The sequence below is a fragment of the Pseudophryne corroboree genome, chromosome 3 (genome assembly GCF_028390025.1).
Source record: "Pseudophryne corroboree isolate aPseCor3 chromosome 3, aPseCor3.hap2, whole genome shotgun sequence".
Lineage (NCBI taxonomy): Eukaryota > Metazoa > Chordata > Amphibia > Anura > Myobatrachidae > Pseudophryne > Pseudophryne corroboree.
The window spans coordinates 511,148,583-511,163,886 of NC_086446.1; the positions used below are offsets into that span (position 1 = coordinate 511,148,583).

Sequence of the window (15,304 nt, forward strand, 5' to 3'; positions counted from 1 at the left end):
TATTTTGCTGTAGGGCTGGGCTTGACAAGTTTGTCTAAAAACTAGGATCCGGAATGAAAGTGTAGGAGCCAGATCACTTCCCCATTGCTGAGCAGCTACAGATCCCCTTTCCGGGCAACTAATCCCCCATGGCCACAGAACTAAGGTGGTACCTCCCAGGAAAACCAGCCCACCACAGCCACATTGTTGTGCAGCTACCCCCCTCCCCCCAGGCAAACACTTCTTGACTCATTACTGAGCCACCAACCCACACAGCCACACAACCAAGGGAGTACCCCCAGGCAAACCATCCCTGCGCAGCCACCCCTTGGGCAAACAATCCCCCTGTGGCTACATCACTACCCCCTCCAAAGTCACAATCCCTGGCCACGCATAGATGCTGTTACTGGAGAACTGGGTGCCGTGATTCAAAAAAGTTTGAGAACCACTGACATAGAGGGAGATGTATTAAACTTTCTAAAGAGTGGCGAAGTTGCCCATAGCAACCAATTAACTACTACTTAACTTTTTATTGAAAGCACTCGATAAATCTAGCTAGAAGCTATTTGGTTGCTAAGGGCAAATTCTACATTTGCCCACGCTTTAGGATGTTAGTTACAAAACGTTTTGTTGTTAGTGTCCTACTGTAATGCATGAGCCTAGAGATACCTACGTATCCCCTGGGCGCCCCGCCACTACATGTCACCCGGGCACCCTGCCATTAAAGATGCCCCTAAACGTTCCAGAGCTGTACAACAACTGATCTGGATGTACTTATTTCATCCATTTCTGTTTTGAGCTGTAATTCTTCTGTATATGTATTTCTTTTGGATTATACAAAATCCATTACAAAATGTTTTGAATCTGGAACAATGATGTCACCTGCTATCTGCATGAGCTGCATATATGCCTAGTCAGATTACTTCCATGTTCTGGATATAGAATGCCTGGCTCATTGCTGATAAATAGCTGGATTCATATGTCCCCAATATTATTGCTACATAGTGGTGGAGAACACTGATTATTGAGCGGTGACCTCTGGAAGTTGAGAGCCCTATATATAATGTATACCGATATTATAAATATTCTATATTTGTATAGTGTGATTTAACTGATCATTTGTGAAAGATTGCTGCTCTCTTGTTCTTGAAAGCTTTCAATTTGCTATACATATATTGTACATTTGCTTTATGTGAGGGGTCTGTTGACCAGCTTTAATTCTGTTCCTTCACTTAATACCAGGCTCTGTTGTGATTGCTATTGCACCACAAATGGATTATATCAGTAATTTACTGTAGAGGCATGTTAGACAGCATTTGCGTTCTTTTAATTATGGTTATTTTCTTTCTCTGTGTCTAGACATACTCCGGGTTGTTCTGTGTGGTTATCAACCCGTACAAGAACCTCCCCATCTATTCAGAAAATATCATTGAGATGTACAGAGGAAAGAAACGCCATGAGATGCCGCCACACATCTACGCCATATCCGAGTCTGCATACCGCTGCATGCTGCAAGGTGAGCTAGAGAAATGTTTGGTGCAGTGTCATTAACTGTATAGTAATTTACTTCCAATAGTTTCACCATGGGGATCTTGGAGAATAATCCATGCACTGGCTGCAATAGAGGGAAAACAAAGTACAATGCAGACCCGTGTTCTCTCTGCAAAATATTATTATAATATATTATTGTGTTATAATTGAACAGACCCATGAGACTTTTTAACCAGTTTTAGTCCGCCATCTGTATCTACTGTATCTATATCACATGTATATATGTATCTGTGTATAGGCATCAGTATGATTTCCCTATTGACGGGATCCCGGCGGTCGAAATACCGATGCCGGAATCCCGACCTCGAGCGCAGCGAGTCCCCTCGCGGGCTAGCTGTGCTCGCCTTGTATTGGGCATGGTAGCCTTTGGTCGCCACAAGGTTCTATTCCCCCTCGGGTGGTGGCGTGGACCACCACCCAAGTGGGGTTTCTGGCCGGCGGTTGGGATTCTGACCGTCGACATTTCAATGGCTGTCGGGATTTCGACTGCCGGGATCCCGGATCCCGACAGTCGGGAATATAACTGCATACCTGTGTGTGTCTGTGTATTATTGAAATTGTTAAGCTTAAATCATTAAAATACATTTTGTTTTGTTTACAACTTCAGGTCTTATCCCATTTTCCTGTAGAAGGAAGTATATGCTCGTTTCCTAGGTCTGTGCTTTGTTACAGGGACATATTTCAAACTGTATAGAATTTCTGGTGCTTTAGGAATGTAAATGTATATTTCTGTCTGTATAAACATGTTTGTGTTTTTTTGTCTGGTAATTCCGATCATGAAGCAGCTGTGTTTAAATAATCGGAAGTTAGAAGAAGTATGTGCTATAATATGTTAAAGAAGAAATCTAAAAATTGTTTTGTTAAACAACAAATTGTCACAGCCAGTAGTGATTTGCTGCTCTGATCATACAAATGTGGGATGCATAGGTGTATCTATAATGGGTGCAGGGGTGCCACGCTGCACACCGTGCCCCCGTGTTCAGTACAACATGCGGTGAACCTAGTAGAAATCGCTCAGAAAATGGTGTGGTGCCCATTTTCTTGGTGATTCGTGCATGTGCTGTAGGGATATGTTGCTGGGGACATGGCGGGCGCCATGTTTCCGGAGACCTGTGTACAGTATGTGCAATAGAGATTAGTCGCCAGGAACCTGTTTCCAAGACCTGTGGACATGCAGAGTCCCACAGAGAGGTGTGCACACTGGTGGTAAGTCAGGTGCGCTTTTGTATAAAACGGACATTCTGAAATCAAACTTTATATAAATGTTCTCCAACTTTTACTTCAGCATTTTATGTTGTGTAAAACTATAGCAGTGCTGTTCCTCTTATCTGAATCTCGTGATTTACTTACACAAATAATTAACTTGCTGCCTGCTGAGTTACAGAGCCACACTCCTTATACCCCTTTTACACTCGCACTCCCGGGTCACTCCCGGGATGCTTCCCGGGATGCATTCCCGGGACTGACCCCTTTCACACTGCACTAAGACCTGGGATCGACCCGGGACAGCCCCATTTACACTGATCCCGGGATATCCCTGCAAATGCATAAGTATGTCATTAGAAATGGCCTTGGGCTCAGAAAAGATGACATCAGCTTTTCTGAGCCCAAGAAAGCTCCAATCCGAGTCCTTTTAACAGTCCCGGGATAGTGAATCCCGGGACGGACCCTTTCACACTACCCAGCTTCCCGGGACGGTCCCGGGACCAACCCTGCTTTAGACCTGGGATGAAATCCCGGGATGCTCGACCCGGGAAATTGTCCCTGTACCCTTTTACACTGACAGAAATCCCGGGATGATGCGCGTTCACGTGCAATATCCCGGGATTTTCATGCGAGTGTAAAAGGGGTATTACTGATATGGTACACAGCATTATAATGAATATTGCCTGCCTCACAGTGAATTGACATGACTTCATTTCTATAACTTTTGGTTGAACCACGGTACACAGACAAAGGGTAGACTACATGGGATAATTAGTCTTTTATCTGCCATCAATATTCTGTTTCATTTTTTGTTTATTGATCTATGCTTTGCAATGTGTAAGTAAGTAATGTGAATGCATTGTATTATACACTGTATATTCACTGTATAATAGGTGTATTTAAGTGGCTGTTTACATGTAATGTTAGTGTTTTCCCAGCTTGGGCCTACCCTGGATCAGAGCCAACAAACTTTAAACTGCTAGAACAGAAAGCTGACAATCTAATAGGGCTTCCTGCTTAATGTTTTCTATGGTTCCTGCCTGTGAATAAACCCTGCAGTAATCATTGTAGACATGCAAGGGAGGGCACCCTCGGGTCACAGGGCCAGACCTCTAGCATTTCTCCCTCAGCCAGCCTCACAGCCTCTCCTCACTACCACTTCCTTCCAGACACCCCACCTCTCAGTGTTTCCAATGTCTGGCAATGTTTGGGAGCTATTGTCTTCAGGCTATAGACTTGTTTAACCCTGTGACAGCCATCGCAGGAAGAGCAGTAGTACTAAAATGGATCCTAATTAAAAAAAACAATTGCAGAATGTTCTTCAAAATGAATATTGTGCCTAACTGCATGCTGCACCATAAACATACAACAGTATACAGTATTACACACTGCACATAATTTACCCGTGTCATTTAATATGATGTATCATACCAAATAAGATCACCCCTTAGTTGCACCGTAAGACTGGTATTTTGTGTTTTATATTTTGCAGATTATATCCTGTCCTATGCATGTTCCCTGGTTGAACTGTCAGTGATTGTCCTTTTACTAAGCTTATTTTCTTTTCTCTTATATGGCATGCTACCCAAATGCAATTGCAGAAAAAAGGTGAATTAAAGAAAAATAATTCAGAAATATGTATTAAACATAATTATATAGCACCTACGTATTATGCAGGGAATATATATCTATATATATATATATATATATATCTATATATCTATCTATATATATATATATATATCTATATATACATCTATATATATATATATATTTTTATTTTTTTTTCTCTCTCTCTCTCTCTATATATCTATATCTATCTATATCTATCTATCTATCTATATATATATATATATATATATATATATAATGTTCCAAACAGTCCACACTCTGGCCTTTCAAGTATATGCTGGGGTGACCTCCATTATAGTGATAGATATTGACCCATCACTTCCCAATATATCTCCACAACAGAGGAGCACTCACCAGTCTTCAAAAGCAGTTTTTCTTTATTTTCAGTAGTTCATAGTAAACAGGGGTGTACACCCCTGTTTACTATGAACTACTGAAAATAAAGAAAAACTGCTTTTGAAGACTGGTGAGTGCTCCTCTGTTGTGGAGATATATATATATATATATATATATATATATATGTGTGTGTGTGTGTATTCGATCACAATTATTTTTTTTTGTCAGTCAATCAGAATCAAGGGGGGATTGGGCAGAATATAGGGGTAAGTAGGCAGATCCCACTCAGTCAATTTATGCATGACTGTAATCTGCTATAGATCTCAAATGTACAAGGCAGATTAAGCATTATATCAGGGCATGGTAAAGGCCAGACCAACCTGTAAACCCAGGCATTCACTAATGAATACAGCGCTGCACATTTAATAACAGAATTGGTGTTTCCCTGGACTATCACTGACCTTCATACGACTGAAAGCTTTTCATTATTGGGTAAGGGGCAGTCAATCGTCTCAATCTAAAAGCTTTTATGGATTTTGGATGCAACCATAGCTACGTGGGGTTGAGGGTTGATTCCACAACTGGGCTATAGTTACTTTTGCTGCAGTAAGATTGTGACCAAGTAGGTACCTCATGGAACAGATAGTGAATAGAGGTGCAATAGTGCTACTGCTGAGATGAGATCAAAGCTAAGGTCTACAACTTGGTGTCACGACCACCGGCCGATTCTCCAGATACACCAATCCGAGAATCACTGTGCGTGACTTCTGGATTACTTTAAACCTGAAACTACCACCAGCAAGAAGGTTTAGCGACTAAACGCAAGGCTATCTTTGCTTCGGCCTACACAAACAATTATTAATACATCACAAAATAATAGCATGGACCATGAGGCCTTTGGGCATAAGAACACAGACCAAAACTAAAAATTAGTTGTTTAATTTCAAGAATATCTTCAGAGCTTTAGTTACAAAAAAAAAAGTTACAAAGAGTATGAGAAATATTTAAAAAGTACACACAGATTCGGATACAATTTCAAATAAAATAAAAGAGGATCCTTTCAGAAACCTAACTTACTCAACAGTAGGTAAGCATTCTGTGTGGAGGGATTTCACAATGTAGGAGATATGATGCATTCCCAGCTCTTGGCTATTCCCTCAGAAATGAACAACTAGGGTGTGTGAGAGGCACAGACATAACCCCCTCACAGCTCCTGCCCCTACCTTTTCCTTAACTCTCTCAATGCTGTGTACCTGGGCAGTGAGAAACCAGCATTCCTTTTTAAACAGCTGTATTCTTAACTTTCAATAGGTCAGGTTTCTTGACCTGGCCTGGCTTTTCTGTAATGTTGCTCCTAACTATAGTTTATAGCTTCTTAGATAAGGTACGGGCCATAAACTAACCTCCGACTCCCCACTATACATCAGTGTCCTCTACTCCCATATCTATGTAGCTATGAGTTCACTTGGAGGACAGGCTGGCAGCTATGTTGTGCCACAGACTCCATTATAATATACACGTAGACATTACATCCAAGTCTTATCGCTGCATGCAAGTGAATGTCCCATTTGCCACACTTGGTATTTATAATAATAATAATTGTATTTACAGTATATAGCTCTTTTCTCCAGTAGTACGCAAAGGTGGCAAGTCAAATGTTTTTTTTGGGTGCCCTGTGCCCGACTGAGCAGTTAAATAGCTGCTCCAATCAGACGCACATGCCGTGGGCGCCCATCATTTCTGCTCACCCCTGCCCGACGTGGTGAGCAAAAATTTGAGAGTCTGGTTTTTCACATGTTCATTTCTGTCATGCCCAGTACTTTAGTCTGGTTTAGCCACTTTGCGTAGGTAACCCCAGCACTAATGGGCACAACAAGTGTGAAAAACAATGGGAGTCCAGCATAGGATCAAACATTTGCCCATCTGCTTAAAGTGATGGGCAATATGCATAAAAGGGGGCACATAAAATATTTCAATTGTCCCCAAGGAGCTTAATTAGGTCATCTATTTCCAGAAGCGTTGATCCCCATGACAAGCCCAGAAGACATGTAATATGTCACCAGCTGTTGCACCAAGAAAACTTAGTCTGGGGGGGGGGGGGGTGATTCAAATGTTATCGCACTCCCAATCTCCCATCTAAAGTGACGGGAGATCGAGAGACGATATTCAAATGCCCCCACCTATTGCGCTGATTGCGCCCATTGCACTCTGGTTTAGACACGCAAAGCACCTAAACCCGACTAAAGTATTGGGCACGAACATGAAAAGACCTGTTTCAGCCCAAATGGGTCTCTCTACACGCATTTTAGCTCGCTACCCCCGGGGGATAGTGAGATGAAGTCATTGGTCTCGCCCATCTGCAGCAACATTAGAATACTGCCGGCGGGCATGACTGGGTGGGTAAGGTGGGTGGAAATTTAAAATCTTGCCCTGAGTGGGAAAAATCATACTGTTTTTATCTGGGTTGTACATCCTGTAGATACATTTAATAAACATCTCTCCCCCCCCCCCCCACAAACAAACAAACAAAAAACAAACAAACAAACATTAAACCCTATTCCACGTGATATTCTCTTGAGATACCTGGAGATCTGATTTATACCCCTTCCACATCGCTAATGCCGGATCCCACCCGGGAATTAGAAACGGGTCCTTCCCGGGTGCGATCCGGCATTGGACTCTACTGCTGGCTTTCCTGACCCGGAATTATGCCGGGCGGGTTGCCATAGCAGCGGGGGCGGAGCCGGCAGCGGGGACAGAGGCGGCGGCGGAGCTGGGAGATCATCTCTGCGCCGCTCTCCCTGTTGTAGTGAACGGGTCCCGGGTCGCATTGAGCCGGGAGCCCGTTTACGCTGCCATTGGCTCTGTATTCAACCCGGGAATAACACTGCTTTATTCCCGGGTTGAATTGCTGGGTCAGGCGACCCGGGATTTCGGCTATTGCGCTTTCACCCCGCACGCTGACCCGCGTCGACCCGGCAATATGCTGGGTCGATACCATGTTATTTGTGCAGTGTGAAAGGGGTATTACATTTCATTTGCTCATAGATAAGAAGATTGTACCACTATGAGATACCTTCTTGTGCAATGGTCGAAGTAAGTTTTAGGAACAGATGAGGTGGCAGAGTTTGGAGCCCAGCATCAATGTGGGAGAAGGGCAGTCTGGAAGAATTTGCAGAAATCTTTAGATGGGAGTTCATGACTCTCTTATATTTGGCCAAATTACATGAGGCTGTTAATGAAGACAATGTTTTAAAAATTCTGTACTCAGTAGCTATACCTGATTTCCAGTGAGAGATTAGGTATCAAAAGAACAACATGAGATAAAGATAAATTGAGCAAAGGAGGGAAGAAGATACCAAAATCATTTATTGTTTTATCATGTTTTTCTTTATTTTTATGGCCCAATTCCTGTTTTCTGCAATGAAAATGAAGATGAAATAAGACATTTCATTTATGGATAGAGCTGGGAAGGGGATATTGCTTTGGCATATTGGAATAGGTATAACCATTGAATTATTATTTTATTTATTTCTGTGTAGCTAAGTTTGTGATTTTTGAAACCGGTTTCGGATAGATGGTAAGTGAAATGTAGAACAAGTAAACTTTGAGGATTGTTTGGATCCAGGAAGGCTGCTGTGAGTTGGTCTGGATTTTGTAGCAGAAGAAATTCCCTAGCTTTGTGGTCTAAAGTGTAGCTATTGCCTACTTACAGTGAAGGAATATGTTTTTCTCAAACAAATATTTATGCAATATTATTTTGTAGGGATCGGTTATGCATACCCTCCAACGGTACCTTTTTGGCAGGAACAGTACTTTTTTTTTATGGTCTGTACCGATTTGTGGCTCTCCAAACTTCCATTGAAAGTATGGCCAGGCCCGCTTTTCGAATTTATACCAATTTTTAATGTTGGAGGGTATGGGTTATGCTGCTGGCACTCACTGGCAACCCACACTGTGCTCCAGTGCAATAACTATCACATCTTCCTTTCTTATCATATATTGTTCTGCTTGCCTTTCTTGCATTGTTCCTCCAATGCTTTCTCTGTCCGGCACTGCTCTACTGCTACCTAATGGTTACAGAAGGTGTTGTCGATCTCCGTTCTCCATGATATACCCCTTCATGTATTTTGGAATATTGTAGTGTGTTTAGAAAAGACACTCTCCTGGTAGGAGCGAGGACAGCAGTGCTGTACGTTTTAAGCTTATCAGGGGTTCTGCTGAATCCGAGGAAGACTTGCACTAAGGGTTAGTACAGATTAGATTTGTTTCATGTGTGTATGTTAGTGAATGGGTGGAATTTCCATGTGTGCATGATTTGCGTTCCCTGCTCTGTCATAGTACTGGTATTAAAGGCTTCTAACATCCATTGACACACTCCTATTGCTGGACGAGTCTTTCAGTCTCTCCGCAGCATTACATGGATTTGCATGACACTGCACATGGTTGACAGAGCTGTTCATTTGATAGAAGTCTGCTTGGGTATCCTGACACCATGTCCATCCGCCTTGGACAGGCTCCATCTTTATTTAGCTGGTAGATCCAAGCTGGTGCATTCCCCTGTAACAATACTGACTCTGTTGGATATTTTGGCTGAGTGCTAGAACTGGCTGAACATAGTGCGTCTGGCATTCAGGCTCAGTGATAAATTTCTTTTTATGATCTCACAGATCTGAGTCTGTTATGGAGATGCATTTATTTGTACTGACATCATTGCCAAACATGGAATTGCGTCCCTAAATGTTAGTTTATTACAATTTATAGTAAAGAATGTCTAATATTTTCCACCATTATTTACCTTGCTGTAACTGTCATATAGCCATCATGGGGTGGATGGTGCCAATCTCATCTCCTCTGTTAATAGAGATACCATCAATTACACAGTTCAAGCTGCATTATCCCTGGTGACTAGGACAGGAGGGAAAGTAGATAAGCTGCATACAGTGATATGCAGATGCAGTAACTGCTGCACGCTTAAAGTAAGCCCAGAACAAATACTTAGATCAGGTAGTTAGCATTGTCATAGTACTTTTAGACCATTTCCAGAATTGCGTCTTGCTAACTAAATTGGCCAAGATTGCGTCATAAAGCATAAAGAGTACCTTTTACTACGTTCTTCTATAAACTGTCTCACACATGGTTTATGAATCTGCTCTATTAAAACTAATATTTGATCATATATGCTATAAGCTCCAGATTTATATTAATGGGAGGTGTAGAATGCAGAATGGAATGCCCTTCCTGTGTCACTCATTAAGTTCCTACTACATGGACAATTTTAAGAAATGTTTGTTAAAAGTGTAGACAAAACCTTGGTCTGCATGTGATACATAATTTAAGGTCTACAGAAGACCATGATCTACGTATGCTTTTACTGTATGTCTGTTGCTGGCTCGGTAAGGGCTTGCTTTTTTAGTGATTAGCAGTAGATCTGTACGCAAAATCTGCCATGTTTCACAGAACCTCTGTCTCTCCCAGAACATCGCATTATGGTATACGGAAACGTGACCATAATCCTCTTGTAAGGCCACCTTAAGTCTCACCTTTGGTACTTAGTATTGCTAATTCCTCCTTAGGTCCTTTGTAGCTCATCCTTCCTTTGTGCCAAGAAATGAGCATAGATGATGGCTCTTTTTTTTGTGCTTCTTCTGTTTTCTATAATGTTGGTATTGTCTCTACTAGAGTGAATTGATTATTTGTCATAGATCGAGAGCCTGGTTTTATTGTATACCATTGCCTACATGTTGGGCTAAACTAGGTGATGGCCAATATACCGGTCCCATAGCAATAATGTGGTACGGCTAGATTTATGCATAAAAAATATATTTTAGCATTTGAATGGCAGTCCATAAAATCAAAGATTTGAAGATTACTTTGGGGGTATCCAATTAGCTGCGGTTAATTATCGCAGCTAATTGTCTCGCCGGGGGTTATACAATTATCCCCGATAAGCCGGTGCGAACAGTGGCTTATCGAGGATTTTGTTTCACCTACCACGGCAGGCGAAACCAAATGCCCGGAAACAGCCTAGTTTTTAACCAAAAATGGGGCTGTTTCTATTGAAAACAAAGATTTCAGTGAACCTGGGTGTTTTTGGGAGATGATGTATTTTTTTTTTTTTTTTTATACAGACAACCAAATTGGATAGCCTGCAAAACATACAGGTGAAACATCCAGAAAAATTGCGTAAAACTTCAGTTTTTCGCACCCGATATCAATTCACCTGTTATAGGATACCCCCCTTTATCTACTACCCCAGAGGTTCCCAAACTGTGTGCCGTGGCTTCCTTGGGTCTCTCGGGACACTTGCAGGGGTGCCCTGGGTAGGTGGTCCAGGACCAATTCAAATTATTCATGGTCAATATAATAGGCAAAACCAGTGCTGGTGGCTGCCAGCCATAAAATGTGGCCAAACAGAAGCAACTCTTGTCCCTCACCACACAACTGACCCTAAGAATGACATATAAACGCGATCTACTTAATGTAATATTTCTTTCTAAATTTCTCAATAAGAAATTTTTGGCCTAAGGGTGGCGTGAAAAAAAATCTGAAATTCTGATATTCTAGTGTGCCGTGATTCAAAAAAAGTTTAAAACCACTGCACTACTAATAAAGTCCCTATAATATCAGTGTGACTGTCCTGTGATCAGTTTGCACGAAGTGTTTGATATCAGTGTGGCCTGTGTATTGCCGTGTTTGAGGTGATATCAGTGTAGTTTTTGTGTATTGTCAACCAATCTGATATATAGGGGTAGATTCATTTAGACTCTCCCTGCGTGTCTGAGCGGCTGTATTCCACACTTATAGGTATATTCAATGCTTGACGGATAGGATCCGACAAATAAGTATTCAATGAGCAAGCGGGCAAATCCGACAGGAGGGGGCGGGGCGCAGAGTGAGGGTGAAGCTGTAGTTCCAGATTGCAGAGGCAGCTGCCCCCGTTTCCACCATTGCGGCTCCTGCCTGAAAGACAGCCCCAGCAGCCACAGACAGGCGGCACAGCCAGCAGCACGATCCAGCTTTCCACCGTCCCATGAGTGAGCGAGAGAGGCAGCCAGAGAGAAGCCACATACCGGGTAGAAGGGGGAGAGAGACAGAAGCAGTAACCGCCATGGTTCATGAGCACCTGCAGGTACCAGGGCACAGGCCGCCTCTGCGCTATTGGGGAGGACGGTCCGTGCGGCCGGAGAGGGGCTGGCTGTGGGCTGCAGTGTGTCACTGTACCCCTCCTGTGCCGAGTAGGCCAGGAGAATGACCTCGTCATTTTTCATTCACCAGACAATGCCAATGCGACTTTTAAGTCGAATTGACTTTGTCTGAAACGGGGCTAAAACCTGTCTGATTTCGCCGCTTTTCCAACAACGCATCTGGATCGGCGGCTTTGCGCGTTCCGACAAGTTAGGAATTCCCGAAACAGTCGGAAAGTGCAGTCTTTCCATCAAAACGTCAGTTTCCGACAGGTATTGAATACACTCCTTATAGTAGCTCTGGACTTGCTGAATTTTATTTGCAGCCCATAGTGCTGAGTGCAGAAGTCTGCTCCGTAAGATTTAATTGCTAGCGCTTCAACGCCATTGCAACGGAAAGTACCTATCCTCACTGCTAATTGAATCGACCACTTAGTGTGACAAATCTTGCTAGCATGATACATTTGTAAATAGTGCCATGTTGGTGGTGAATTCTTGTTGTCACCCAACAGCTGAACGAACAGTCATATGAAGGCTGCATATATACGTACAGTGGTCATGTATAGTACGGTATGTTATACCTGCACCTCTCAAGGCTGCTTATCTAACTCAACACTTAATCAATTGTCACAAACATGTCAAACTGACTAATTGCATTAAATGGTTTTATTCTGTATCAGCTCACACCAAGTACATCCTATTTCATGTTCTTCTTAGGACAAACCTTGCAATCTCCAAGCAAATTAGTGGGTGAGGTGATCTATGGTCAAGCGTCAAAAGTTCATTTGAAACTTTTATTCAGAAATATAACAAGAACCCATAAACATCTGCCCAAAGTGATGGCATGTAGTTACTAGTGAATTGATGGGTTGCATTCTACTGAATATTCTTCTTGTATTTGTAGGTGACAGATCCACTGTAATGATGAATCTTTTCTCCTCTGTTATTTCTATTGGTTAACACATGCACGTGCACCTGGGTTTGTTCAACTGTCTTTTATATTTAGTGTCATTTCTTACACTCATTCTGGGGACAGATGGTATGCTTGCACCTATCTGCTGTTAATGCACTTTTCTACCATTAATGGCTGTCTGGTAAGTGCATTAACAGTAAGATGAATGCTTTATTATGGCTTTTCTCCAATATTGTGTTCTAACTTTAGCACTTTATGGCAGCAAATCAATTGTTTTTTTTTGAATGCCCGATCTCCTGTCTAAAGTGATTGGTGATTAGGGGGTGCTGTTCAATTGTTTTTATTGCTGTGATCGTTCCGTTTAAAACGGCTAAATCCAACTAAAGTGCTGGGTGCGCCCAAACGGGTCACTTTGCACATATCTTTAGGATTAATACACAATTCAGTTGTTTTTTGGGTGCCTTGCTGCTCCAATCAGGCGTACATACCGTGGGCGTCCATTATTTCTTCTTTCCCCGTCCTGACGAGCAGAAAGGTGTTGAAAGTCTGGCTTTTCACACATTTTTCTTGTCGTGCCCAATACTTTAGACCGGTCTAGCCACTAAATCCAGTGCTTTTGGGCGTGGCAAGCACGGAAAACAATGGGTGACTGGTGCCAGATCAAACAATTTTATATTGGGCCTAATTCAGACCTGATCGCTGCTTTAAGCGCCACCTGGAATATTTATTTGTGTTGTCTCCGTTTGTCTGGATTCGGCATCTCCAGCTCCGGGTGGCTGCTGATTTACAGAATTTTACATCTATTAATTATACACCACTCACCTTAGCGCCATAGACCATTTCCTTGCTGATCGCTGCTGTGCTTTTTCGCACAGCAGCCAATCAGGTCTGAACTGCGCATGTGCCGGTGCGGCAGTGCGCCAGCGCATGCCAGACTGCCGACGGCTATCTCAGCCCTGTAATCGCCTCTGCCTGATTGACAGGCAGAGGCGGTCGCTGGGCGGGAGGGGGTGTGCCAGCGCCGTTTGCCCGCCGTTTTAGGGGCACGGTCCGGGCAACGCAGGCATGCACGGACCGTGCGGGGGGCGGGCCACAGACGCTGCATGACGTCACACGCAGCCACTGTGACCCGAACAACGACAAGTAGCTCCCTGCCAGCGCGCAGGGAGCTACTTGTTTTGTACTTGTGGGGCAGAGCAGAGCCAGTCATGCGGGGCGGACTAGCCCTGTGCTGGGCATCCCCACGCATGTCTGAGTAACTGATAGTAGCTGTGCAAAATTTTGCACGGCTATGCTCAAGTCTAAATTATGCCCATTGTCCCTGTCTAAAGTGTGCAATATGCCGTTCAAACATTTGAATCGCTCCCATAGAAATTCAAATATGTAGGTCTAATTTGGCACAATGGGTTTTTATTTTCGCAAAAAATGCATAACTAAAGGTGTGTACACACGGTGAGATTTTTTCTTACGATTTACTATAAGAAAAGTGCACATCGCAAGGTGAAAGTCTCCTTGCGATCCCGATTCGATGCTGATGCGTGGTCCCGCTTAGTCTGCATCGCAAGCCTAGATAGACTGTGCCGGCAACTCAGTTTTGACTATCTTGTAGAAAAGAGAGTCAAAATTGACACTTAGCCAAAATCGCACATAGTCAGTATCGCAAGCAGTCATTATGTGCTTGCGATACCGACCTAGCCCCTGTCACATAGTGAGAATCGGGGTTAGCCCGAATCTCACAGTGTGTATGCACCTTAAGGGCCTCCCTGTCAGGCCACACTGTGTCTAGCATAAGGTCAGTGAGACATGAAAGTAGACCTAGGCTCTGTGATAAGGTTTTTGAATCCGCTGCAGTATCTATTCCTGGTTTTGTCTAATTTCTGTTCAGTTATCCAAATCAGTTTATGACTGCTCCTAATTGTATTTTACGATTAATTATATTTGTTCTTTGAAGAAGAATCCATCTAGTTATATATTGTTTGGGGGGCTCGCATGTCTGGGAGCTCTGCAGTTTCTAACAATCATACCCCTGCTGCCGATGGTCAGGCCTCCAGGGTTCAATACTGTGAAGAACATTAACGGAATCCAGTGTTCATTGCAGATGTACTGATAGATTTCATTAAATGGCTGCAGTGCAGATGCTTGACCAACTGAATGTTTCAAGTGAAGGTTCTCCAATTTTGGGGTGTAGGATTTTGGAAACTTTTCTAGTTTTACCAGGTGGGTGGAGGTTAAAAAACAAAACAGATTTGGCTGGATTTTTGGGTTGGAGATTAATAGATCTACAGTAAGAAGGTCTACAATTATTAGGTTGACACCATATAGTCGACAGTGAAAATGTCGACATGAAAAAAAGGTTGACCTATGAAAGGTCTACTTTGTAAAAGGTCCACGGGTACAAAAGTTTGAAACATGAAAAGGTAGACACAACATCTTTGCAGTTATTTGTGTCCTTTTTGCTGTCTGAGCACGTGGACCCCCCACTTAGTGCACCGCGTCCCCT

At 42.9% G+C, this 15,304-nt stretch overlaps 1 protein-coding gene across 2 annotated transcripts in view; it reads left to right on the top strand.

Moving 5' to 3' along the window:
- MYH10 (myosin heavy chain 10) overlaps positions 1-15,304 on the top strand; it is a 321,458-nt gene that overhangs the window by 73,553 nt on the left and 232,601 nt on the right. For both annotated transcript variants that reach the window (XM_063961060.1, XM_063961061.1), the window contains exon 3: positions 1,339-1,495. In XM_063961060.1, coding sequence (XP_063817130.1) covers positions 1,339-1,495 — 157 coding nt within the window. The remainder of the gene's footprint in view (positions 1-1,338; positions 1,496-15,304) is intronic.